At 43.3% G+C, this 27,538-nt stretch overlaps 3 protein-coding genes across 6 annotated transcripts in view; 1 reads left to right on the top strand and 2 right to left on the bottom strand.

The window, feature by feature from the left end:
• The window catches only part of camk1da (calcium/calmodulin-dependent protein kinase 1Da), a 63,067-nt gene extending 57,858 nt beyond the window's left edge, over positions 1-5,209 (bottom strand). The window contains exon 1 of the mRNA XM_055055562.1: positions 5,112-5,209. Within this exon, the coding sequence (XP_054911537.1) occupies positions 5,112-5,209 (98 nt within the window). The remainder of the gene's footprint in view (positions 1-5,111) is intronic.
• A 4,520-nt stretch (positions 5,210-9,729) lies between these two features.
• On the bottom strand, positions 9,730-21,552 carry cdc123 (cell division cycle 123 homolog (S. cerevisiae)). Of its 2 annotated transcripts, XM_055055569.1 has the most exons (14): positions 21,462-21,552; positions 16,341-16,509; positions 16,093-16,164; positions 15,213-15,276; positions 14,709-14,741; positions 14,399-14,494; positions 14,212-14,318; positions 13,443-13,494; positions 12,605-12,680; positions 12,224-12,346; positions 12,024-12,052; positions 11,236-11,343; positions 11,008-11,145; positions 9,730-10,094 (listed from the first exon to the last, which is right to left on the bottom strand). In XM_055055569.1, the coding sequence occupies exons 2-14, from the start codon at positions 16,412-16,414 to the stop codon at positions 10,047-10,049; spliced, it is 1,020 nt and encodes a 339-aa protein (XP_054911544.1). In that variant the 5' UTR covers positions 16,415-16,509; positions 21,462-21,552; the 3' UTR covers positions 9,730-10,046. The 2 variants fall into 2 exon arrangements, with proteins under 2 accessions (XP_054911544.1, XP_054911543.1); XM_055055568.1 differs by having other exon boundaries at positions 11,008-11,343.
• nudt5 (nudix (nucleoside diphosphate linked moiety X)-type motif 5) lies at positions 17,359-22,145 on the top strand. Of its 3 annotated transcripts, XM_055055575.1 has the most exons (9): positions 17,436-17,548; positions 17,743-17,804; positions 18,891-18,958; positions 19,640-19,800; positions 19,932-20,027; positions 20,125-20,226; positions 21,101-21,109; positions 21,199-21,252; positions 21,479-22,145. In XM_055055575.1, exons 2-9 carry the CDS (start codon positions 17,748-17,750, stop codon positions 21,586-21,588), a joined length of 657 nt encoding a protein of 218 aa, XP_054911550.1. In that variant the 5' UTR covers positions 17,436-17,548; positions 17,743-17,747; the 3' UTR covers positions 21,589-22,145. The 3 variants fall into 3 exon arrangements, with proteins under 3 accessions (XP_054911548.1, XP_054911549.1, XP_054911550.1); XM_055055573.1 differs by having other exon boundaries at positions 17,359-17,441; positions 21,101-21,252; XM_055055574.1 differs by lacking the exon at positions 17,436-17,548 and adding an exon at positions 17,381-17,431 and having other exon boundaries at positions 21,101-21,252.
• The last annotated feature ends 5,393 nt before the right edge of the window (positions 22,146-27,538 follow it).

The raw sequence follows: 27,538 nt of genomic DNA, 5'->3' as shown, positions 1-27,538 counted from the left end.
AATTTTCCGATTCTGGGATCAATAAAGTACATCTTGTGCACCGTTCAGGGCGTAGGCTGGCAGTCCACTGATGAAGCTGGCTTTGTTACAAAGCTAACAATCATCTTTTGTTCTATTTTTAAGATCCTATTTATACCACGAGTGAAAGGAACTTTGAAAAGTCCATCACGCACGCTGGCACCGCAACCCTGCACCGTCGAGAGAGGCGGGGTGGTGGTGTGGTGGGGAAGGATGTAGGACAGACTTGTAGACATAAAGAGGAGATAAAGAGAGGACAAAATGACTTGGGAGGGATGTGGGTTGCAGAGTCCCAGAAACAGGGAACGGAGAACAGTGCCGGCACCGGGGAAGTGGAGCATCAATTAAGGGCAGCATGCCCTGGACGGCACTGTAACGTTCCCACAATGCATTTCCATCACATCTCTCTTCCAGTTCCATCCTCATGCACTCACACACACTTCTCCTTTAAAAAGGTCTTCTGCAGTCACATCCAACCTGAAATCCAGCGCTGATCTAGCCAGGCTAATGTAGGGCTTTAGCATGCCCTTTGCTAGCCAGCAACGTCTAGCTAGCTCAATGCAGACGAGATGAACGTCCTTCCAACAGAAGGTTCTCTGGGTCAATTTCAAGTCGAGAAATGATGGCATCGTTGTTGTAGGGGTTATGTCACAATAAGAAATTTGGTTTTACCATAAATAAATAATAATACTGACCGTTTTCAAGTGATATAATGATGATGCACATTTTTTAAGCTCACCTGTATCTGATAGTTAATTGACAGGAATGTGGGTAACGAGAGAGGGGAAAGACATGCGGCAAAGGTTGCCAGCCTGGGAATCGAACCTGCGACAGCCACGTTGAGGACTGAGACTGCCATATGTGGGTAGTGCTAAACTCCTGCACAACCACAGCACAGCCCCTAGGAGACATTTTAAATCGATTCAGAATTCCCAGGACATAGATTTGCGATTATTTATAGAACAGAAATTTTTTTCTGCACCTCTAATTTGTTTTTGCCACTTTTGACTGAATTGCATTTTGGTTCATTTGGCCTTGCATACCTTACTTATAAATGCTGGGTGGATCAATTAGTTTGAATTGCTGGTGTGACATGTTTACATTTTAACACCCTCATCCACCATGACGCATTGTGCTTAATGATCAGATTCACTACTATTAGCAACAAATGGATTAATAATGTGCTTAAAAAAAACCTGTTTATGTGTATTTTTACTTTCCCACCAACTATATCAAGACTCCCCTGAATAAACTATTTTCTTTGCACTTTCTCAATTCACAGTGACCTCTCCTGCTGAGATGTGCAGCCCACCTGCAGATCACACACACACGCAACAAAGAACACACTCCTGTTCCTCTTGAATAATTGATCGGTGAGGAACAGGGGCCCACACTGCATACACACCGGGGGGGTAATCAGACACCAGGGAGAGACTCGAACACATCACTCTGCACACAGCTGCGGCTCTAATTGAGCCCCTCTGAGGATGATAAACCTGAAGTGGTGAGGCGTTCAGGTGCACAGGCAGAGAGTCGGACCAGAGGATGCAAGGATGACAGCGTCAGGTGTCTGACATCACTTCCTGGGGTCAAAACCCGCTGAAGCGGAAAACACACCGCAGCTTCTCTCCTGCAGGAAGTGCCCTGCGGTCGTCCATTGGCCGATCAGAAAACCAGCTGACCCGCCTCAGGTAACAACAATTATCTGATTGGTTCCAGGACAGAAAGCCGTGACTGTTTGGGATTCAGTCACTGCAGCCACCTCTCTCCCACCACACACACACACGTCCTGCTTCCCCCTTCCTGCTGACGCATCAGTTTCAAACATCCATCATCAGCACCGGCAAACAGAACCGACTCGGATCACTGCCGCTGTGCCTCACGCAGAGGGAGACTCACGCAGGTGTCTGCGTGAGTCACACCTGCTCCAAGTTTCAGCTGCGCTGCAGCAAAAAGGAAAAGAAGAGAAGATTTTAAAAAACAATTAACCCTGCTTCTTGAACGTCCCAAATTCTGAATTCGTTCGTTAAACCCAACCTACACCCATCTCCAAACAAGATAACTCCTCTAAACTGGAAGTGGATGCAGATAATTGGTTTAAAGGGAAATTTTCACCTGACTGAAAAGGAAAGCAAACATGTCCGACCTCAGAGTTTCCTCTCCTAAAGCCTCTAACTCCCACAGGAAAATGCTTACGACCCTGACAGTGATACTGCTGCAGCTCAGGCTGTAATTCGTGATGTCTGAGTCTTGCTGTCATCAACAAGAAAATCCCCCTCACACACACATACACACACACACCTCCAACCACCACCACCGCTGCTGCTGCCTAAGCTTACTTAAAGTCTTCACAAGTCGCTTTATAAACAGAACCAACACAAGCGCTGGGATAATGGAGTAGCACTAGAACAGAAACACCAGTGCAATGAAGCTTGAGGGCAAACCAAACAAAGATGTGTGTGTGGTCACATAAACAGCAGGAGATTTAAGATGGCTAGTAAATTCACCACAGTTTAACAGTCGTCATCAAAGATGATGTGTGCTGTTTGCTTCCTTAAAGTGTATAACCGTTTTTTTTTGTGTGTGTGTGTTTATGATAAGAGATGCACTGGAAAATAGGGAAGCGCTGGCTGCAGTTTTCTGGCCGTAAAGCCTGACCTGCCGATTGCGATCTTGTTCAATCACAATTTACTTATTTTTATGAAAAGCCACTAAATATAGGGTCAAAGTTCAAAGTTGGTAAGTTGACAGCAGGTTGGTGACTCTTGTTAACCGCACATGTGCAGGCAGGTCTGTCAGTTCCCTCTCACAGCAGAGCAAAAAGAGCCAGTGTGTGATTTTCAGACTTTTGCGGAGGTGGATACGTTTGGTTTCAGCTCATCACCAATCTCCAAAATGAAGGAAACAGTGGCTGGAGACTCCAGTCGTAGTAACACGAGCTGCGCTGACCAGGTTTATTACTCCAATTGAGTGCTAAAAAGCACAACTGTCTCTCGATAGTATCATCCCTTGGAGAACAAGATGGATTATTTACAGTTGGGACAGCACATTGAAAAGAATGCTGTTTTTATTTTGGACTCTTGCCATAGTGTTTTCTCTGTATCCACCTGCATGCACAAGTGAACAGGCGGCTAACGTCCTTCCATTCAAAGAGCTGGGTCGGCTGGAAAATACGCACATGCTGAGGGAAGGGTCTGAAATGAAAACACCGGAGGCTACCAGCACATCATATGTCTTGACGGGTCACCAGGATTTAGTCGTCCAGGCTAAAACTAGGTTAACAGCTGAAGCATTGGCCTCAAAGTGCCTGGATGTACGCCTCTGAATTTATGTAATTTGGCACCAAAATGGACATTGTTCTTGTATCTCTAAAAGAACACTGGTCATTGTTCGCCTGTACTGGCATTTATATGATGGCTTATTTTCAGAAAATACTGCACCAACGTATACGTCAAGTAATTGATCAGCTTGAACTGAAACCTCTGAAAGCGCCAGCATAACTCAGCCTTAAAGAGTAATCCTCTGTGCATGACGTCACGTTCACGCCACCATGTAACATCGTGCAGTGAGACTGATGTGAGCGCATACATCTTTGTGAGCAAAGAATAACGTGTTGTGTGCATTTCCGTCGCTCATTTGATGTTCTGGCAGGTGTGCTTCGTTCTGTCTGTGCAACTTGACAAAGATTGCAGAAATAAGTGACACGACCAGCCAATCACAGAGAGGACTTTCCATCCAATCGAAATATTCTCTGCATTCCTAAACAAACTGTTCCTTGCAGCCGTACCGTTGGTCTTGCGGGGGGAGACCCAGCGCAATCAGGTGGGTGATTATCATATCAGATTCCTGCCAAACAGAACATTTTGAATGTTGGCCAAAAAGCTACAGTTTGTGTCTCATCTGATGAGATGAGACACAAATTCACCGTCTTCCAAGCATCTGGATGTCTTCCCCCTCTCCCTATATCCAGTTTATTCATTGTTCAATACAGGAAACTAGAGTCTAAAAATATATCTTTAAACTCCAAAAGCTTCACAGAGAAACCGAATTTACACTAAGAAAAAATTAAAAAACAGGAAACTCATTATTATGACTTCTAAAGACTACCAGCGGCACTTTATTTATAGGTATCAGAATAAAGGGGGCTGTACGAAAATCCAATTTTCCTTTAGATATACCTTAAAAACTATAACAATTGCTCTCCATTACACAGCCTTACACCACTTTGCGTTGGTCTGCCACGTAAAATGCTAATAAACTACATCGACATTTGTAGTTGTAATGTAACAAAACACCTTACCTCATAAAATGAAGAGTTTGTTGGGGTTTTTTGTTTTGTTTTAGGAATACACCTTTTGCAGATTTCTGGTAGATTGCTGATCTTCAATCTTTAAAGAGCCCAACTTGCTGATTTTTTATTATTATTTTTTTTTTGTCTGAAAAGTTTTGAAGGTTAGTGACAAATTTGTAAAGTTGGCAGCAATGGGGTGACTATTGGCAGAGCCAGAGGACAGCGGCTGATTTTCAGATGGATCAGGTTTGGCACATCACCAATTGATTTATCAGTGGATCCCTGGTTTCTTGCTGTTGTTGTTGTGTGTGTTTTTTTCAATAAAGAAGTAGTTGAAGCTTTGTGCATTATATCAGGCTGCCAGCTTAGACTAAAATAGAGTGATTTGCAACCAGTGGGAAAGCCGTGCTCTTGCCAAAGGGGAATTAGTGAATCGGCTCAGCCTGATAACTGAATGGTCGCAATGATTAACTCCATGTAATGAACAACACGCCAGCCTGGGAGCATCAAGCTGCCCTACCAGCAACGATGCTGTGATGTCATTGTTGAAATGTTGTGAAGAATCATTAAACGACGCTTCCAGCCACAGACTGCAGTGCGTGCATTTTCACGCAGGAGAGTCAACGAGCGCCCTCCCCATCCACGCCACGGCTGTTTGACAGCGAGGAATAAAGTGTGAAGAGTCGCTTTTATTCAGACGTAGTAACAAAGTGTCACTGTGGAGTCCGCGGGAGACGCGCGCAGACTCCGGCTGAGGATGCCTCGGGAATATAAAGCAGACTCTCAGGGGCGGTCTACTCACGTTCCGAGGACTTCTTTAAAGTCGAAGCTCTTCTTGATGTCATCGACCTGTTTCTTCCACGTCTCGCCGCCGCCGGTGTCTCCGTTCTCCCGGGCCATGACGCTGCTTCCGCCGGCCGCCAAGCCGCGAGTCTGGCCGCGAGACCGGGCTGCGCGCGGCAAGGATGCGGGGGGAAAAAAAAGAAGAAGAAGAAATTCCTCTAAAAGACAAACAAAACTATAAGATGGAGCAGTGGGAGAAACTGTTCTAAAAGAAGAAGTTGAGCGGGAGAGGTTTGTGAGAGTTGTGGTGGTGTTCGGTCCGCTGCAGCAGGACCATGTGAGTCCAACTGCAGGTTACCTTATCTCTCCGCACCTCTCTCTCTCTCTCTCTCTTTCCTCTCTCTCTGTGTGTCACCGCGCGGACAACAAGCTGTCACGCTCACAATAAGGAATAAGCACTTCCGAAAGCCCTTTCAAAATAAAAGGTTGCTTTTTTTTCAAGCCACAGCTAAAACTGTATCATATTGACAAAGTGAACAACATTTTTCACTTTCAGAAACGATTGTCTTTTGCTGCTGAAATGTTGAATAAATAGACAAGGATATAATTGTTTATAATCTGTTAAGTAGGTTATTTAGCCATCAGATTGGTACAAAGTGCTGTTATACCCATTCGCCTGTCAAGTCTTTCAGGAACCTCTGTCCATTCATGAAGCTTCAGATCACCTGCATCAGAGGCAGCTTTGTCATCTATTGCTGTTGTAAATCTTAATTTCAATAATACTTGCTGAATAAAGTATCAATAGCCAAATTAAACTCAAATATGATATCCTGTTTCTAGGAAGAGTGACTTTTGTCGTATTGCGTATCGTCAACCTTCCTAAAATAATAACCCAAAGGCAAAAAATAAATTAATTGATTAATTAAAAAAACACCACCTCTTTTTTGCCTAAAGATTAATTAGACCAAAAGAAAGGGGAAAAAATCACTTTGGGCAAAAAGATAACTTTGGTCATTATGTTATGAAGGTGATATCTTATTTTGAAGGCATCTCGACGTTTCCGACATGAAGCAGCTTCTGTGTGTAACTTAATGGAAATTGCAACGCCACCTTCAATTGTCTGAAAGCAGTTAATTGATGTCAGTGTGACAGCTTGATGAGCTCCCTGACCCCACAGCAAAAACTTTCTGGGATTTTTACCATCTCCACTTGCATTCTACTGTGGCGTCATTACAGCGCTCCATGCTGTTAAGACAGTAATACAAAAACAAAGAGAGAGGGGGGAAAAAAAGCTGTCCATGCATCCTGCTTTGACAGCACGTGTGTGTGGCCTGCAAGCTGAAGCTGCAAATTCGCAATGCACCATTTTGCTGACAACCGTCATGCATCCGTCATGGTTTCTGCAATCCCCCAAAGGCGTCTGCGTTACCCTCACAGCCCACCCCATGAGATCCGCAGGGACCCCAGCTGCAGCAGCTGCACGTTCACCTGGGTTACTAAAGACAGGAGTTTGTGGAGAGGCTCTGCGACAACTGCAAGCTGATGAAGGGCGGCTGGCGAGTGAGCTGAGGTCGTGTCATGGTTAAAGCTTGCACTGCATCCAGCTTCTGGCCTCATATCTTTGTGTGTGTGTGTGTGTGTGTGTGTGTGTGTGTGTGTGTGTGTGTGTGTGTGTGTGTAATCCTGGATGAAAAACACAACAGCAGAAGAAGGGAGTGAAGGGGGAGGCAATGTGTTGCAACTCCTCATGAGTATTCCGGCTGCAAACTACTGCAGCTCTTCCTCAGCGGCAGCAGAAGCCACGGAAAACTCCCCTCTCTCTCTCTCCCTCTCTCTCTTTCTCTCTCTCTCTCAACCCCCACTCACCCATTTCTTCCTCCTGCTCATCCTAATCCTTTACCATGAGTCAGCAGCTCTCATTCCCTCCCTCCCCCGATGAAAGATGATCACCCAGCTGCAGAGGGAAGCGGAGGAGAGGAGGGATGCTGGAATGGGTAGATCCAGGCTGAAGGTCAACAGAGAGCAGGGGTTAAGCAGAGGACGTATTCCTGGCAGCTTCGGATAAACACAAACAAGTGTCCACCGGGAGGCAGTGATGAAGCTTTACTCAACCAGTTCTCAACCAGTTTGCTAATAAGCAGGAGAATGAAGGTGTTTTCACACCTGACGGTCCAGTAGATTTGGTTAAATTTGAGATCAAAATCGCAACGTTTTGCCACATTTTCAGCCGGTTCCCTTTCACACAGCACTGTGTCAAAACGATCCGAACCCTTTGAAAAAGCTTCACCCCTCCCCTGTGGCGGCGCTGCACCGAGAAGCACTGAAGGAAACCACAGGAAAACATCTGAAGAAGACACCGAGTGCAACTTCCTTCTTCAAGAAATGTAAACAGACATGGAGGAGAGCGAGGCTGCAGCGGCAACTGTGCCACAAAAAGACTCATTTATCTCATTTAGTGCTAGAGCAGCTTTTGATTCACTTGTATTTACCCAGAATGCCTTGCGCTACAGTCCGCTTCCTGCTTTTGGGTCGGTCTGCGGTTCGCTTAGCATTCACATATTCGAACTGCAACATAGTTCACGTCAACTGAACTGAGGCTGAGGTTCATAAGTGGACCAGAGTTGGACTGTGCATTCACGCCTCCCCAAATATTTATTGGTTTTAGCAATAACCCTAAAAAACATGAACATCTCTCTGAAACAAACTTTTTGGGTATACTCTAATTTACTGAGATGCGCACTTCCCCAAGATGATGGGCATTTTGAACTCCATCTTTCAAATCTTTGCATTATTCTTTCCACCATCTGCTTTTACCGTGGTGAATACACCAGCTTACAATGTTTAAATAGAACACTTTATTAATGCATTTCGGACCAGTTCTCGTGGCATAGGATCTTCTAAGTTGCATCCGCCTCACTCTGGCAAGGATCTGACCTTTAAGTAAACGGAATGAGAACACGATGTGCTCAGGATTTCCCCCCAAAAATGTTGTGTGCGCCTGAGTCAAACCTGACCGCTTCTCAGATTACTGTGGACCACTTTAGCTGGCAAATGTCCTCTTTTTTTTTTTCCTATAATGAGCATTGACAAGAGTTGTGTCTCGTACACTGCTGCGTGCCTACGGCAGCTCCCCCGAAGTACTGCGGCTCTCAACTCCCTCACTTCCTCAGTCCCCAAATGATTGCTCCATAAATCCAGTAAAGGCGGGGAGCCGGGGTGGGGTGGCGGGGGCCGTGTCCCACCCACATACCCAGCTCATTTAGCTCCCAGCGTAATGAGAAGTGTTACGTAAAAAAGCAAAATCAATTTCTTATTCGCTTGTTTAGTGCGCCCGCTGGACCCACAGACGGTCAGTATGACAGGAAGTTTAATGGGAGGGGGTGATGTATGTGTTTTTTTTAATCTTCCTTGTGGGAGCTTGTGTCCACAGCATTGTATGATGGGACGAATCGGGATACGGGTCTTGACTGAGAGGGCCCCTGAGGCGGCTGTGAGCAATGAGGGTGTCAAATTGGCTCTGCGGGAACTAGAGATGGAAGAGCAGAGATAAATTATTATGACTTACAGACGACTAAGTGATTGAGAGGTTTGAATGGGAAACAGGCGAACATGCGGCTGGTTCATTTCAAATTGAAGAACATCACTGCAGATAGCCAACAGAGTAATGCAATTTTTGGTCAGGAGTAAATTGAGACATTTAGCTTGCTGCTCCTGACAGTTGAAGTGACAGAAGACTGCAGCAGAAGGAGGTAATGGCTTCAAAGTGTCTAAATCAGCTCAACATGAAGACACTCAAAACGTAGCGCCATTATACGAGTTAGCTTGCTTTGTTTTTCACAAGGAGGTAAAAAGGAAGAGGCAGCAGTCAAAATAGCTCCTAATAATTTCAGTCACTTTTAAAGAGCTGAGATGTGATCAGTTGTTATGGTTCTTTTTCGGCAGATTGGGGCACACTTCCACGAATCCACATATAACCGAGCTAATTTAGCATTTAGCACTTCTGCTAACTCAGGAAACGTTTAGCACACTTAGCTAACCCCTAAATTGTTGCCATCATGTAGTTTAAAAAAAAGGACAGAGAGGCAGGAACACTACTGCTAATAGCTGAGCTAATTTAGCACATACCTGCCAAAGTATGTGCTAAATACAGTGCTACTATCAGTCAGTTGGAAAGTAATGCAAGTGGAGAGATGTGGGGGGATGATAATACGGGAGCACAGCGGGAAAGGGGAGTAAAAAACAGGAGCTTCCGGGTCAAAACAGGACACTTAACAGCTAGGAACATGTTAGCATTCAGCTCTTTCTGCTAACTCTGAAAACATTAGCGTACTTAGCTTTCCCTAAATTACTGTATCATTTTACAAACGGGTCAGATGTTTTCTTTTTTTAAAAGAAAGGCATATCATTTTTTAAATTGTTTGGACATGTTCTTTGGATGGATATGTCTAAAATGCTAGCATGAACACAAATAATTAGTAATAATAAAAGAAAACCTTCTGGTCAAAGTCAAATGTATATCTCAGCTATGAAGTACATACATAATGATAAAAAGATTTTTAAGACAACATTAATTGTTATTGTTTATGCCCATTAAAATCAATTTCTTTCCCAGAGATAAAAATTGAATCAATCAAAAATGCGAAGAAGTCAATATTTATTGGGCTGTTCTACTTTTTTCCATATTAACTGTTCATAACTTCTACATGCACCTATTTCAATGCATAAAAGCAGGCAAGTGAGACCCTCCACAGTTACAGAGGACGGGAAAAGCCTGACAGAACAATATGACCTCCAGGAGTTGCTGGCATGATTTGTTAACTTAAGTTCTGTTTCCCAGCCGTGACTCGGTCCAGAAGACGTGGTACAGAACAGCGTGAGGACAAGAAAACAGTATAAAAATAAATGACGACAGGGGAAACGAGTCTCCTCACACACATCATACAAAAAGCTGACATCACTGGGGAGGATTCTCCTCTTCGGATTCCTCCTGCTGGCTCTTCGTCTGAACAAAGTAGAAAGCAGAAGATTTGAATGAAACTTTTCTGGACGCCAGAAAATGTACAGAGCAGGCGTTTAAGAAACAACCCGACAAGCTTCACACATTTAGAAAAAAAAGCTGCGTCTAATTGGTCTTTTCTATGCATGTTTTGTTTTTCACAATGGGAAAAAAAAATTTAAAGAAAAAAATATTATATATAATATATATATATATATATATATATATATATATATATATATATATATATATACATATATATATATATATATTGTTCTAAACAATTTTAAAATCACTAAAAAGGTGAGATATAATCAGTTGCTATGGTTCTTTTTAGGCAGTGGTGGGCGTACTTATGCTAATATGCTAATAATGGAGCTAATTTTTTTGTCTAACACTTTTGCTAATTTTGAAAACTTTGAGTGCATTTACCTTTTCCTAAATTCATTTTTTCAAATAAATTCCAAAAACAACATTTTCTTGGCCGTTTTGAATTCCTCGTTTATATTTCTGCTCTTATTTTGAAGTGGGTGAAGACTGTTTGTGCAACAGTCCCATTTCCTCTCCTCACATTTTTTATATATTTTTTTCTCCCCTATAACTTTATTTCTTCAACAAGCGTACAGGAACAAAATGAAACACAGAAAACAAGATATAAACATAAATACAAAATTGAAGAACGTTACGGAACATGTAAATTAGAATATCAAAATTAAATTGGTGCTTGAGAGTTGTAGTCTTTCAGAGTTTCAGAGTTGAGGTATTCAAGTTAGCAGGTTACTGGATTAGCGGTTTAGCACTTTAGCATTAGCATCCGCCTAATACTGTACTGGTGTAAAAGCAACCTTTCAGCTTGTTTGGAAACTGCTTTTAAATTCTTATTGTATCTCTGTCGCGTTTTCTAAACACCAGCACCCACCAGTTTCAGAAAGTCAATGAGCTTGTAGGTGTCCTCTCCGGTGGACAGGTCCACAAAGTCCCGCGGTATCCTGTAGCTCAGGCATGGACTGGGCTGCACCGTCACCTCGCTCGTGGTGAAGCGGAACGCCGGGCCGTCCTGCAACACAAACCGGGAGACGAGCTCAGCCGTCACGGAGGGATTCCGGGTCGGGGCGCGGAAGCCGTGCGCTTCGGGTGAAAGACTGACCTGCTGCTGAGGGTCGACCACTTCTCCAGACATCAGCTCGTCCCAGCTGAACAGCAGCGAGTCGGTCACCTCTCCGAATGGGTTCAGGTCGATGAGCCACACCCTGCCCTGCAAAAACAAGACAACCTGCGTTTACGCTTCCTGTTGAGCTTCAGTCACATCACAACCACTACTGGTGTTTTATATGCAAAAAGCATTCAAGCCAAGTTTCAAACTGTGAATCAGGATGTAAACAACACATGGTTGTTTTGAAAATTGACATCTGAAAATGACCATGATAAACCATAACATTGTTGTTTTGGTTCTCAAATTTCAATAAACTTTGATTTTGTACAAGACATTCGAACGCTGGACCTGGAAGACATTTCATCTATCCAAATTAAACAAAGAAAATGAAAAACTATTGAAATATGAGGTATGCGTCTCCAAACCCTTCCACTGCAGCTTTCTGGCTGAATGTTTTGTGTTTTTGTTTTCCATACATATAGAACTTAAGGGGGAAAACAGAATGCTGTATATTTTTGTTTGTGTTCTGTGTTGTTAAACCTAAAAACAGCATTAAAAGTTACAGTTTTTCATTCAACCATCAAACTTTTTTTTTTCCATAGCAGGCAGTCTTTGTGCCCCTGAACGAACTTTATTTAGCAGCATCGAGGGCAAAGCCTGCAGTGCTGCTTTCCGTTAATCTTAACACAGAAAACCTTTGCAAAACTCGAAAGTGTGTGTTTGTATCTTGACAAAATATGGAAGGGGCCCAAGAGGCCCTCTGAAGTAGAGAAACGAGTTACCTGGCTGTCTCTGTACACGTCAAACACAACTGGAAATTAGAAGAAAGGGGAAAAAAAGACATTATTTCACCGTTTTCAACAAGGGAACTGTTTGAGATGAAATATTAAAAATGTCAACACAGGAAAGAACCCAGACTCATTAATCTCTCCTAGCCATGTAATTAGCTCATTTGTATCCCAGTGAATAATTGATGACTCACAGTCTTCGTCCAGGAAGCGGTACTGAACGTGCTGGCTGAAGAAGTCCTGGATGGCCTGGGAGATGTGCTGCTCCTGCTTCAGGATGTGCTGGTAGTACTGTGTGTAGTCCCTCTGGGAGACGGCTGCCGGACGGCGCAGACAGACACACGCCAGTGAGCGCAGCTCAAATTGGATTTTATAATTAGCCCGCCGAGCACAGGGCAAGGCTCAAACTCGGCCCGTGCCCCAGTTTTCGCACGGACCGGAATGCTGCTTCAGCAGGAGACGCTTTCTACTTATGCTTCTGATTTGAACTCAGATTTGGGGGGGTTTTCCCCTCACAGAGCGCCAAACACGTCTGCCGCATGCTGCAGTTGTGAGCGTGAGGGTTCATTTCTTACCGATCAGTTTGTTTTCTTTGACAAAGCAGCGAAACTCTCCACCAGGAATTAGCTCCGCCCACTTCCTCAACACCAGCTGAGGACACAAGGACACCAACCGTTATCATCTCAACCAGGGATGCAACTAACGATTATTTTTAGTGATCGATTATTCTGACGATTAATCGGAGAAAACAACATTTGTACATTCTGCAGATTTTTCCCATTGTCACTTAAGCCTAATGAATATGAATATATTGCACATAAACATCATTTGTAGCATATGAAGAGCTCAGTCCTTTCTGCTTGACTTATCAATACAGTCTAAAGTTAGTCTGTTAATTTTTTTATTTTGATAACTGATTAATAATTGGACAGCAAAAGGTGCTTATTTGGAGACTTTTTCTTTTTTTTAGAATCATGTCAACTATAACTATAGAAATTCTGGGTAGAACATATTTACATTTAAATCTTAAATAAAGAAATTTGCATATTTTTTTGTGCTGCTCTGTATGTGGTGTTCTCTCAGCAAATACATTTTCTTTTGAGCCTGTGTACTCCAATTAGCAATTAATTGGTAAATTAGCTGACAATTGTTGTATTTATTGATGTTTTTGGGCCGATTAATTGTTTCAGCCTTCATTCAAAAATACTAGCTAATCAGAATTAAATATGACGGCGCTGTTGACATTTATGGTTCTTCGTAAATGTATACCAACTTGTCTCTATGGTGCATTTAATCCAGCTTCTAGCGTCTTGTTCTTGCCACATTCAAGTTCCTCTGAAATATTCAATTTTTGTTACTGAATATACTGAAGCTGCAATATCAAAACATATTTCCAAATGAGGACTAAAGTACCTCATAATTGATGACAGGATCTGGAGAGTCCTGGTCACTGCACTGGAGGAACCTGAAAAGCAAATCACACCAAAGGTAGTTAGCGGCTTAGCTAGCAGCGGTCTAAATGTGTGATTTCTTATGAAAAGGAAAAATATATCAAATTGGTATAACTACCACTAACAGCCGAATTGGCAGTTCTGGAAAAAAATGGCGAGCCCACTGCACTGAACCCCGCTGATAACCTCCTGGTTATTCCACCAAATATCCATTTCTGAACTCTTCCTGAGTTAAAACTGTAGTTTTATTGCTTTTAAATGAATACTAATGTGTTTTCTTTGCATTAGTTGAGGTCTGAAAGCACTGTATCTTCTTTGTTATTTCAACCATTTCTCATATTCTGCAAATAAATCCTAAAATTTTTGCTCGGAATGTGGGAGACGTGTTGTCAGTAGATCAAAGGATAAGAGAAAAATGTACATTTTACTCAAACACATATAAAGAGTCAAATCAGAGAAATTGATCATCGTAAGTGGTCTCTCTTTTTTTTTCTTGTATCTATGAAAGATCATGTGGGAAGATGGAGACAAAACCACTGCAAAAAAACCACACAAAACAACAAAAAAAAAACAATTAAAGCGGAAACACAAAATTATAAAGGGGTTTATAGCAGATTAATTTGTGATATAGTTTAGAAAATGTTTACTTACAAGGGCAAAGATTTATATGACAATAAAAACTCATTCTGTAATGCTTGTCCAATAGGAAGAACAACAGGACGCGGTCTTACGGCTGCGTGAGGTCGTGCGTGATGAAGTCAGAGCTTTTGAAGAGCAGGAAGACGTCGCTGAGGCTGCGGCACTCCAGCGAGCTGTTCAGAGCGATCCAGTTGGCGTCCTGTCAGACGCCGCAGATGACAGAGGCTTTACCGGAAGCTACACCACATTAGCAAACTCAGTCGTCTGTGTGTGTTTTACCCGCGGAGCGCTCCAGTTGAGTTTGGGGAAGACACACCCACCCAGGGCGTTGATGGCCTCCAGCACCGTAGAAGCGAATTCTGGGAATTCGGGAGCCTTGGAAAAGGCATCACAATCACATCGTCATGAACAATTTACACTCAATAGGCATGTTAATAGGTACACAATGCTACACTTTTCACTAGTGGCATTTCAACAAAAGTTCAACTTAAAAACATTTCTGTGAAATAAATCCAGAAATTCTTCCATGTTCCTTTATCCGAATGAGTCGAACATTGCAACAAGAAAACGCGACCACTGAACTACTTACAGTGGCTATCGCTGTCGTCTCATCATCCGACCACTAGAGGGGAGTAGAGAAGCAACGGAATTATGAAAGTGAGAATTGGCGGGAAAACAAATCGGACTTTAATGCCTGTGGAAGAGAAATTCAAACATGTGGTGGCGGCATGTTGGTGTGTTTGTGTATAACAGTCATTTATGCAGTTCACCAAATCTAAATGGAAATTTTGACCAACCCAGACAGACACGCAGAGCAGATTCACACTGAAAAACGGGCAAATGGTCAAAATTTAAAGAGCAAAACATAAACATGACATTCTGTTATTTTACTATTTTTTTATACCAAAATAATGTGTTAATTGTGCTAATTTATGTTTCCAAATGCACAGAAAATTTTAGTGCCCTCTGCACTGATTCAGGTAAAACAACAACTCTTCGGTCCACCAGGGGGAGCTGTTGTAAAAGTTCACTTTCTGACAGACATTCTGTTGGGAGATAAACGGAAGTTTCTCCAATCTCAAAGTGAACTTACCTGTACGTCTTCGTCGGCATCTGACTCGCTGTTGTTGGTTTGGATCGGCTGAGAGTTGTGATCACTGGGGAGACAAGAGGAGGAGCGCTAGCGTATAATTCAGTGTTTGAATGAAACTCAGAGCCCTGCACAACCCCGCCCAGATGAACTTTCAGAGCAAACTAACACTATACTGTGATGTATACTGTCCATATACATCACAGTGTCATCTTGTCATCTGTAAATAGTTTAATCCACCAGGATCTCTGTCTGACCTCACCTGTAAACACAGTGGAACAAGTAAGAGACTTGCTGAAGAAGCGCTCTTACAGCACACCTCACCACTGACTCACTATACATTGTTCGTGCATAGATCTACAACCAGATGTAGAGACAAAAAGAAAACTCAAACAATGTTCAGCTTGATGAACTCTAACCGGTCAGAAACTACAAACTGTCAGAAAACAAAGGCCGGTTCTGATAATTTAAATATCTAAAATAAAGCACAACAACCAAAAACGATACATAAAATGAAAATAAAAATCACACCCAACTGAAACTAAATAAAGAAATGAAATTGATTAGATCTCTGTGAATTAAAAAAAAAGGAAATCATTGGACTAATTTTAAATTTATGCGATTCATTTCTTGTTGCAACTTGTTTGTTAAAGAAGAAAAAAATATATTAAAATGGGCTGTTTTCAATCACAGGGAGATTTAAGAATATAGTTTATGCAAGCATATTTTTGGAAACAATTATTTTCCAAATGGGGATCAGAAACAGCATAAGTTAAATGAACTGTTCTGTTTCTGCTTGTAAATTTTGTGTGTGTGTACGTGTGCGTGTGTGGGTGTGTGCGTGTGTGTGTGTGTGTATTTGTGTGTGTGTGTGTGTTCATACCTTCCAGACACTACCAGTGTCCCGTCGTCCAGTAAATAGTCTATTACATTCTGAGGCAGTGGAAGGATCAGACTTGGAAACGAGACAAGGGATGAATCAAAAACAGATCTGAGAGTCTAAGCTCAGCTGGACTTTGACAAATATCTCATAACACAAACAACAGAACAAAGGTTACAGGTGTGTAAACGTGTCTTGTTGCTGACGCTGGACGTGTTTTACAGAAACAAACACAAACCGTTGGCGTTTACCTTTTTATCGTGTGCTTCTTAAATATCGGATACCAAACAGAGAACTGACAGTGGACAACTTGCTCCTTCTTCATACTGTAAGATCCTGAGGAGGAAACGCGTCCGTCGCTAAATGTCCTCCGAATCCTTAGACCGTCTCAAAACTGCCGTGGTCTCCAAAATTCGTTTACTGTCTCAAAAATATCAGAAAATGTTCCCATTCGATTAAATACAACACTTGATATTTATTTAACTCAGGAAACGGTGCTTTGCGTGAAATGCTTTCCTTTTCCGCAGAGGAGCTATTTTGGAGATGCACACAAGAACGTAAAATGAGTGCGTACTCACACATAGATCGTTTATTAGTGTGATGATTTATTTTTAAACTGCATTTTTATTTTACAAAGAAGATCGCATTTGCAGCAAAAATAAAAAGCCCAATCTGATTATTGACGACTTCTTCTAAATACATTACAGGAAAAATTCTTTAAAATATTTTTTTTTTATTACTTTAATTTGTTTGCACATGGTGGTATGTGCACAATTGGCACATACGGCTTGACTGAACAACAGCAACACACCTACAGTGAGACACTGTGATGGCAGCAGCATGCTGTGGTGTCCTGTATGTAGCCAATTTACATTTTTTAAAATAAAAACAAAAACCGATTAAAAATCTGTTGCATATTTTGAAAACAGATATAAAAATGTCATTCTGGGTTGCTGACAAGGTTAGTAGCTTTGATTTAAACAGAAAATGAAGAGTTTAAATAATTATCCTGTCCTTCTTTTGGCTTTATCTGTTTTCTTTACTAATCTAAAAGAGCATCATAGAACCTGCTGATGCATTTATCTACCAAAAAACGTTCAGTAAAATTGAGAACACTTTAAAATGTATGGTTCAAATATGTTTTTGCTATAACTTATAACTTCATATGAATATTTTTAATTTTTTAAAATCAGATAAAATAAGACAACAACAAAAGTTTAAAAAAATTTTAAAAAAAACTTGTCTATGACGTTTTCCTTTTAACAGGAAGTGGTGTCAGAGTGACTCATCGCTACAAATTTACCCTCTTTGCTCTGCTTGTTAAGCACGGTTGGGATTTCACGTGAGTTAAGGTTCGTTTGTTTTAGTTGAAAGGAGAATAGAGCGCTTGAAGACACGCGGCCTACGAAGCTTTGGGCCGCTTTCGCCTCACAGCTTCTGTTCAACGGACAGCAAACCGGTCTGAACCAGAATAATGTTGATTAAACGGGGACAAATTGACATTTTTGTTGTTGTAGCTAACTGGGTAACTCAGGACTGTCTTCAAGCTTTAAAATACAACTTATGGCTTTCAAACGACGTATAAGTAACAGCAGGTTAGATTTGTATTGGCTTTCTGACTGGACGTTCTTGCATTTTGTTTTCTTTTTACAGTGAAAATGAGCAACCCCGAGGACCCTAAAGTGAGAACAACACCACATGTAATCAAAGAAGAGGTTTGTCGAGTTTTCTCATGCTATGCAACAAACAGAAAATGGCTGTAATTACTTCTAACAGTTGTGTATATTAATGCAGTAACAATTTGAATGTGGTTGACATCGCATAATTACTCATTAAGAATGTTGAAACTAGAAAAGCCCTTGCCAGTCATTTTAGAAAGTTTGATTAAATAAGAGGTTTTTTGGGGGGGCTATAGTGTTTGTTAGAGACATTAAAATCACTTAATTTTCAGATAGGTGTATTCTAACAGGGCTGACACAAGATTGACTGGGGCCTTGGGCAGGACTTGATTTGAGGACCCCGTTTTTTGATCAGCTACAGCCCCGTCAGCCAGTTTTACACAAGAATGTGTAGCAAGATGGAGCTGCTTAAAACAACATGAGCAACAATTATTCTGCTGAATAGAATTTTAAAAAAATGTCATCAGTTGAACAGTTTTTGGTATTTCTCTCTGATACAGAGCTACGCGAAAGTCTGGAATATTCCTATGCAGTGCTGAGCATGGAAACAATTTTATTAACTTATCATGTGACAGCATGTTAATGAAACTGATAAATGCAGGTTTTAATTTCAAATAAGACCGACAGTACGTGTAGCCTAGCAGGAAATATACTGGGCTACCGTTATTTTGCATTTGTACGAGATGAAGAAGAGTTTGCAACCAGGAGTATGAGCTTGGCTCATTATTTCTCGGTGGCGCTCGTACGTTTTTGTCCTAAACTGCAAATAAAACCATGCATATCTTGATATATGGGTAGTTAAGAAAGTCTCATTATTAATCCATATAAAGTCCTGCGATTCCTAAAGGAGTTCAGTTCATGAAAAAGTTTTGAAATGATACCGCATTTAACAAATTATCACCTTTTCTCATTCTGCTCTTAAAGGAGTAACACAAGTTTAACAGACTGATATTAGGTGGTTAATGGTGGAGCTACCAGCGGGTAGTGTTTATGTACAACGTTAGGGGGATCTCATAAAATCATAAGTTGTTTTTAGTTTAAAGGAAGAAAACATTGAATGAGTTAAATGAGAACAAACTATTCATTTCACCTGTGGTCTTATCAACTTTGTTTGTGTTGCAGGTTTTGGCAGAAGGGAAATGGGTAAAGCTGGAACAGACCACATACGTGGACCCTGCAGGAAACACTAGGTGGCGCTCAAGCCTTCATATATGCTTTAAAGGGCCATTATCATGTAAAATTGACTTTTTTTCCATCATGCTGTCCATCATGTTATAGTGTTGTTCCCACACCAAAAACATAGCAGGAGTGCTGCCTTGATTTTTTTCAGGCATATTTGAGAAATTCTTCATCTCCATGGCAACCACTCAGCTGTGTAAAACGCCTGGGGGGACCTAGCTCCGCCTTCAAGACAGAGCTCCTCCTGAAAGCTGCAGTTTCCAGGTTTCTGAGCTTTTGCCTCACAGAGCAGCCCTCCCAGTGACTCCCCCACTCGGCTCCTTCAGACTAGCCAGAAGCAATTAGCAAACAGCTGGTGGAACTGCGCCTCAGCTGAGCTTCAGAGTGAAATGCTGGTGAAAACACTGTGAAAGGGTTCGTAGAGGAGCCGAGTTGAGATGACTGATGGCTGCTTGCAGGCGGAGTTTCTCAAAGAGACAGAGACCGAATTCAAGTCATTAAACTACAAAGTCAAATTTCTTTTAAGTTGTATCTCATACTCAGTCTTAGAGCATTTCCATAATAACTGAAGGTAACATGGCTACTTGATTGTGCTATATATAATATGGCACTATGTGGCCGGAAAATAAATATTACTACCCCTTTAAGAAGACTGATGGTGTTTCCTCCCATCTGTGTTTGCAACTCCCAAGAACCTGGGAGACGGCGAAGCGAACGACCAGGAGGAGCAACACAGAGGCAGATGGAGTAGGAATCGTCGCGCTGCTGAAGCGGACGCTCCATAAAGACTGCGTCGTCATGGTGAAGCAGTTCCGTCCTCCAATGGGAGGCAACACCCTGGAGTTTCCAGCAGGTCCCGTTCCAAGAAACCAAATATCCCCACATACACACATTTTAGACCACTAATAAATGTGTCCTGTGAACTGACCTCCCACCCGTCCCATGCTGTAAAGTTTGGAATGTTTCTGGCTGTGCTGCATTCAGGACTGATCGATGAGGGGGAAACGGCAGATGTGGCTGCGCTGCGGGAGCTGAAGGAGGAAACCGGCTACAAAGGAAAAGTGGTGGGAGTGACTCCAGGTATTTCTACACAGTGGTGTGGATCTGATCGCATTCACTCCTCTGTCTTATCTGAAGCCGGTGGGAGTGGGATGACGGTTGCATGTTGTGACTGCAGTGACCTGCCTGGACCCCGGCCTGTCCAACTCCACCACCCAGATTGTCCTGGTCGACATCAATGGAGACGATGTGGAGAACGTCAACCCCACACAGCAGCTGGGTGAGGACGATTAAATTTTGTATAAAGTCCTTGAAAGTGCTTAATATTCTAACTTTTAAGAGTCTAAATTTGGAAAACGTTATTCATAGTTGGACACAGCCCACATTTTTTCCTCAGACTATTTTTCTTGTTTTAGGTTAGTTTGGTTGTTTTTCTGCAGAGAACTCTCTCACATTTCTAGCCATGAATCATGGACTGTCAATAAACATCACATTTACTTATTTTCTATCATCATTATTAGGCTTTCTACTGATACAACTGAAAACAAAATCAAAAGATTTTCCACTAAAATTCTTCATTAGTACAAGTGTAGACATTAAAACGCAAAATTAAACTGACCAGTAGGTGGTGCTAGTGTGAAGCTTAATATTTAGATGTAACCTGAGATTTCTAAAATGAATCTTGCTTCTGCCTTTGAGAGTCAGGAAGTTTTTGCTTCTTAATTTTTACCCTGAATTAATGATCAGGAAGACAGACATTTGCTATAAAAACAGGACTTTTCTGACCAATAAGAAGCTTTCATTCAAAATAAAAACACAGCTCGACATCAGTCTGCAACAGTTAGCTCTCAATTAATCTGGAGTCATGCAGAAAAAAACGACTTTACTCAAAATGCATTGTGCCATCTGTGGGGAACATCAGCTGTTAACATAATATGATGATTTGGGCTTCTTGACTAGCCATTTAGCATATAGCTCATCCTCTGGCAATTCAGCTCCATTTAAAAGTCTGTTTCAAACTATAAAGACCTGAGTTCACGCTCCAGGTCTTCATCCCAACCCAGAACAACGCAGGTCAATAGGTCACCTGTGAACTCTATGCAGCATACAGCTCCTCCAGTGGCTTAATCGGGCTCTTCTCTGCTCTTTTCCAGGTGACGGAGGTGAGTTTCATCTTCTTTTTTTCCTTCACAAATGCCTTTTTCTCTCCGGACGTACAAATCATCATGCCGGCCTCGATCGTCTCTTCCAGAGTTTGTCGAAGTCATCCTTTTACCGCTCGATGAGTTCCAGTGCAAAATCGACAGTAGGTTTTCGAAAAAAAATGACTTTGGCCATGTCATAAAACACGTTCAAGTTCATGTCACCGAATTAGCAAAGAGCTGAGAAAGTTTTATGTGAAATCTGCTAAATTGTTTTAGCCCTCAAAAGCTTGATAAAAATAAGTTTTGAGTTTTTCAGTGAAACTGATCTAATATACATATTGGTTGAGCTGCTGCTGTTGATGTGACTCACCCTGATTTCTTGCCCAGACCTGATCCGGAAGGAGAAGATCATTGTGGACTCCAAGGTTTACATCTTTGCCATGGGAATGACTCAGGCCTTCTTCAAGCCCAAGGAGCTGCCCATCCTAAAGCAGTGATGGAACCAGGAAGAGCTCGTCTTTACTGTGACACGTGCCTGGGAATTTGAGGATCCATCTCTTTTTGATCGAGGAATTTTTGGAAAACGTCTGGATTTGTGCTTTTTAATCGAAATCAGTCTTGTATTCCAATATCGGTCTCGTTAGTCGTTTCGACAAAGCTGTAAAGAAATAATGGAAGAGAGCAGGGTCTAACTACATTAACCTTTGCTCGCAATGTCTTTCATTCTCAACACGAGATTTGTGTAATGTCTGACATTCCTCGAGAGATGATTAGGAACATTTAACCGCATCAAACCTTTTTCATGTAGTTCTCAGAAAACATTCCTTAATAATTGCTAACAATGTTTTCAAAGAATCTTGGCACATTTGTTGCTAAATTAGTTGTTATGGTGAATGTAAATATACCTGATGATGCATTAACAATGTGGGAGGGTGTTTTACTCTGCAGTGTACGGTTATGGTAATGCCAACCCAGTCAGCTGATTGGGTCATTCTGTACCCAAGTTTGTCATCAACATCCTACTGACCATGGAATAAAAAGTGATTCTACCTGCGTTGTGACTGGAATGTGTGCTTTTTACATCACGTTTTTCCATAACGGACTGACTGCTGATAGGTTAGAGGCTCAGTTAGAGAAATTAAGATTAGCCCTGGGCAGAGAACACATGGTGGGAGAAACAGAAATGTAGGAAAGCAGAAATGAATCATTACTAACAAAATATTTGACACCTTTCCCCTTTCTGCCCTCTTACTACTTTCCAACGTTTAAAGTTGGTGCTGAAATCCCAGCTGGAAAGGACATCAAAGCTCATGTTATCTGGTTAACGTGCAATTATGTTCAAGTTTGTTGTAATTAATAGATGAAGTTCATGCCACCTTGCATTTTTTTTCTAAAAAGAAAAATTGTGAAAATGAAAATGTGAAATACTCAGCCATGCTATAAAAATGGTGCCACACTATAAAAATTCAACAATGCACAACTGGATTTTTGTCTCTTAAAATCTTAAAAGGCTTGAAATCCACTGGTTCCTATAGGAACTAGTGGTTATAATGTGACAAAATATCAAGGACCAAGTTTGTTTATGTAGCAACTCCTGTTGCTCAAAGTGCCTTATGGACCAAATTCAACTAACATCAAAGACAAACAACATGCAGTAAAAATGTACAGTGTGACCAATGGTGTTCGAACTCAGACTCTGGATGGGACACCATCCGTTTTGCAGCGGGCCCAACAGTTCTTCCTGAAGCATAAATTAACAGAATAAAATAAAAGGCTTGACTTTTGTGGACTGAAAAACAACGAAGTAACATGAAACTGGCCCCTGCAACAGGAAGTCAGTGTAGAGAGGCCAGCAGTCTGAGTATGTGCTCCTCTCTTCTTGCACCACTGCGTGTGTGTGTGTTCACCACTGCAGATTTTTGTAACTTTGTCTTTTAAGGATACTTTGTTAGTTTTCATTGATTTTGTTGATGGCCTATAGAATTCTGGAATTGGTTCATTTCTTTGGAGTTGCGCAACAAATCAAACAACAACAAAATAATTCACTGTTTATTGAGACAGTACATAAGTCAATTAAGTTGAATTGACTTTAATTGACGTAATGTCAATTAAACTTAGATATAACTTGAAAGTGCACTTTGATCTGTAACTTGAAATTCATTTGAACGATTCCTGAGTAATACTTTATGGAATATAGCTTTTTTTAAATGAATGTTTAGTTGTTTTGGATAGCAGTTTAACCCTTTTTAAATGCTAATTTTTGTTTTTATTTATTACTTTATTTAGGTCAGGTTTTTTTGTCCCACGCCCCGGTTCAACCCAGTATGTCTACCGGATCACCGCAGCTTTGCTGCAGGACTTAATTGAACCAAATTACTTTATTTTTCCGGACCTATTGCCTTGGATCATGGACTAAAAACAGTTGGAGTATCAGAGTTGATTTATTTTTTTATTTCTTTATTTTTGTTATTGTTTTCTTCCTGTTGTGTTTATTATTTATACATATAGAAAAATATTAATATTACCATTATTATTATTAAATACCTCTCTAAATATATGCAAAAATATAAGTTTGAATACAATAACTTTTTACCTGCATTTCTCTCCTCCCTCCATTGTTTAGGTTTCTGTCGCTGCTGACAACTGTTGCATAGAAACGGCGGTCACTCCCCGAGACGCGTAGAGGAAATAAAATGACATTACAAAAGAAAATAATAATGCATAGTGATTTGGATAAATAACTTTAATCTGATTACTGGATTTGAAATAATAACACATTAGATTATTCATTACTGAAAGAAGTGGCCTGTTAAAGTACGAAGGTAGCACAGATCTTCAGAACACTTGATTTGTAGGCCTATTATGTCATAGCGCTGCGTGTATTCTTGTGCTGATGCATCAGAGGTTGTGACGTCACTACTGCTTTGTCGTGTAACTCGGGGTGCACATATAAGTCCTGTTGGTAAAATTCTCCCACATTAAAAGACAGTTTCAGAGGTTTCAGAGTTTAACTGAACAAAATGTCTGAGGATTTACTGAGAAGAGATCTGCAGTTTTTAGTCAGTGACTATGCGATCCCTGCGACCCAGAAATTCATTTATCAAACTCCAGAGGCACATTGGAAGGATTTTGAATTAGTACTTCTGGTGATGATGATCCAAAAAAGGACCAAAAACCTGTTGCGCTACCTAGCAGAGATTTCTTTCTCAATGTGTTTAAAAGACAGTTTCAGAAGTTTCAGAGTTTAATTGGACAAAATGTATGAGGATTTACTGAGAAGACATTTGCAGTTTCCTCTCTGTCCCTCCGTCGATCCCGGCATCGAGACGACCTTTTCGGTCCCGGCATCAAGACGACCTTTTTGGTCCCGTCATCGAGATGCCTCTGTCGGTCCTGGTATCGAGACGCCTCTGTCTGTCCCATCATTGAGACACTTCTGTTGGTACCGACATCAAGACGCCTCTGTTGGTTCTGGCATCGAAACGCCTCTGTCGGTTCCGGCATCGAGACGACCTTTTCGGTCCCGTCATCAAGATGCCTCTGTCGGTCCCGGTATCGAGACGCCTCTGTCTGTCCCGTCATCGAGACGCCACTGTCGGTCCCATCATTGAGATGCTTCTGTTGGCACTGGCATTGAGACGCCTCTGTCAGTTCCGGCATCAAGACGACTCCGTCAGTACCGGCATCGAGACGACCTTTTTGGTCCCGTCATCGAGATGCCACTGTTGGTCCCATCATTGAGACGCCTCTGTTGGTACCGGCATCGAGACGCCTCTGTCTGTCTCGTCATCGAGACGCCACTGTCGGTCGCATCATTGAGACGCCTCTGTTGGTACCGGCATCGAGACGCCTCTGTCTGTCCCGTCATCGAGACGCCACTGTCGGTCGCATCATTGAGACGCCTCTGTTGGTACCGGCATCGGGACAACGTTTTCGGTCCCGTCATCGAGATGCCTCTGTCGTTTGCGACATCGAGACGCCTCTGTCGGTTCCGGCATCGAGACGCCTCTGTCGGTCCCATCATTGAGACGCTTCTGTTGGCACTGGCATTGAGACGCCTCTGTCAGTTCCGGCATCAAGACGACTCCGTCAGTACCGGCATCGAGACGACCTTTTTGGTCCCGTCATCGAGATGCCACTGTCGGTCCCATCATTGAGACGCCTCTGTTGGTACCGGCATCGAGACGCCTCTGTCTGTCCCGTCATCGAGACGCCACTGTCGGTCGCATCATTGAGACGCCTCTGTTGGTACCGGCATCGAGACGCCTCTGTCTGTCCCGTCATCGAGACGCCACTGTCGGTCGCATCATTGAGACGCCTCTGTTGGTACCGGCATCGGGACGACCTTTTCGGTCCCGTCATCGAGATGCCTGTCGTTCGCGACATCGAGACGCCTCTGTCGGTTCCGGCATCGATACGCCTCTGTCAGTCCCGTCATTGAGACGCCACTGTCGGTCCCATCATTGAGACGCCTCTGTTGGTACCGGCATCGAGACGCCTCTGTCTGTCCCGTCATCGAGACGCCACTGTCGGTCCCATCATTGAGACGCCTCTGTTGATTCCGGCATCAAGACGACCTTTTCGGTCCCGTCATCGAGATGCCTCTGTCGTTCTCGGCATCGAGACGCCTCTGTCTGTTCCGGCATCGAGACGCCTCTGTCGGTTCCGGCATCGAGACGCCTCTGTCGGTTCCGGCATCGAGACGCCTCTGTCTGTCCCTTCATCGAGACGCCACTGTCGGTCCCATCATTGAGACGCCTCTGTTGGTACCGGCATGGAGACGCCTCTGTCGGTCCCGTAATCGAGACGCCACTGTCGGTCCCATCATTGAGACGCCTCTATTGATTCCGGCATCAAGACGACCTTTTCGGTCCCGTCATCGAGATGCCTCTGTCGTTCCCGGCATCGCGACGCCTCTGTCTGTTCCGGCATCGAGACGCCTCTGTCGGTCCCGGCATCGAGACGCCTCTGTCTGTCCCGTCATCGAGACGCCACTGTCGGTCCCATCATTGAGACGCCTCTGTTGATTCCGGCATCGAGACGACCTTTTCGGTCCCGTCATCGAGATGCCACTGTCGGTCCCATCATTGAGACGCCTCTGTTGGTACCGGCATCGAGACGCCTCTGTCGGTCCCGTCATCAAGACGCCACTGTCGGTCCGATCATTGAGACGCCTCTGTTGGTACCGGCATCGAGACGCCTCTGTCTGTCCCGTCATCGAGACGCCACTGTCGGTCCCATCATTGAGACGCCTCTGTTGATTCCGGCATCGAGACGACCTTTTCGGTCCCGTCATCGAGACGCCTCTGTCTGTCCCGTCATCGAGACGCCACTGTCGGTCCCATCATTGAGACGCCTCTGTTGATTCCGGCATCGAGACGACCTTTTCGGTCCCGTCATTGAGATGCCTCTGTCGGTCCTGTCATTGAAACAACTTTTTTCAGTCCCTTCATCAAGACGACCTTTTTGGTTCCGTCATCGAGACGACCTTTTCAGTGCCGTGATTGACACACCTCTGTTGGTCCCGTCATCAAGACGCCACTGTCGGTCCCATCATTGAGACGCCTCTGTTGATTCCGGCATCGAGACGACCTTTTCGGTCCCGTCATCGAGATGCCACTGTCGGTCCCATCATTGAGACGCCTCTGTTGGTACCGGCATCGAGACGCCTCTGTCTGTCCCGTCATCGAGACGCCACTGTCGGTCCCATCATTGAGACGCCTCTGTTGGTACCGGCATCGGGACGACCTTTTCGGTCCCGTCATCGAGATGCCTCTGTGGTTCGCGGCATCGAGACGCCTCTTTCGGTTCCGGCATCGAGACGCCTCTGTCGGTCCCATCTTCGAGACGCCACTGTCGGTCCCATCATTGAGACGCCTCTGTTGGTACCGGCATCGGGACGCCTCTGTCTGTCCCGTCAACGAGACGCCACTGTCGGTTCTGGCATCGAGACGCCTCTGTCTGTTCCGTCATCGAGACGCCACTGTCGGTCCCATCATTGAGACGCCTCTGTCTGTTCCCGGCATCGAGATGCCTCTGTCGGTTCCGGCATCGAGACGCCTCTGTCGGTTCAGGCATCAAGACGCCTCTGTCTGTCCCGTCATCGAGACGCCACTGTCGGTCCCATCATTGAGACGCCTCTGTTGATTCCGGCATCGAGACGACCTTTTCGGTCCCGTCATTGAGATGCCTCTGTCGTTCCCGGCATCGAGACGCCTCTGTCTGTTCCGGCATCGAGACGCCTCTGTCGGTTCCGGCATCGAGATGCCTCTGTCGGTTCCGGCATCGAGACGCCTCTGTCTGTCCCGTCATCGAGACGCCACTGTCGGTCCCATCATTGAGACGCCTCTGTCTGTTCCCGGCATCGAGATGCCTCTGTCGGTTCCGGCATCGAGACGCCTCTGTCTGTCCCGTCATCGAGACGCCACTGTCGGTCCCGTCATCGAG

This window comes from Poeciliopsis prolifica, unplaced genomic scaffold (assembly GCF_027474105.1).
Source record: "Poeciliopsis prolifica strain line A6 unplaced genomic scaffold, Auburn_PproV2 SCAFFOLD042, whole genome shotgun sequence".
NCBI lineage: Eukaryota > Metazoa > Chordata > Actinopteri > Cyprinodontiformes > Poeciliidae > Poeciliopsis > Poeciliopsis prolifica.
This window is presented reverse-complemented; position numbering and strand designations above follow the sequence as displayed.

Coding starts and splice junctions, on each gene's coding strand:
- cdc123 (XM_055055568.1), bottom strand. CDS start 16,414: ATGAAGAAGGAGCAAGTTGTCCACTGTCAGTTCTCTGTTTGGTATCCG. Junction 15,277..16,092: donor ACACTGGTAGTGTCTGGAAG/GTATGAACACAC, acceptor TTGTCTCCCCAG/TGATCACAACTCTCAGCCGA. Junction 12,347..12,604: donor CAAAGAAAACAAACTGATCG/GTAAGAAATGAA, acceptor GCCGTCCGGCAG/CCGTCTCCCAGAGGGACTAC.
- nudt5 (XM_055055575.1), top strand. CDS start 17,748: ATGAGCAACCCCGAGGACCCTAAAGTGAGAACAACACCACATGTAATC. Junction 18,959..19,639: donor GACCCTGCAGGAAACACTAG/GTGGCGCTCAAG, acceptor GCAACTCCCAAG/AACCTGGGAGACGGCGAAGC. Junction 19,801..19,931: donor CACCCTGGAGTTTCCAGCAG/GTCCCGTTCCAA, acceptor TGCTGCATTCAG/GACTGATCGATGAGGGGGAA.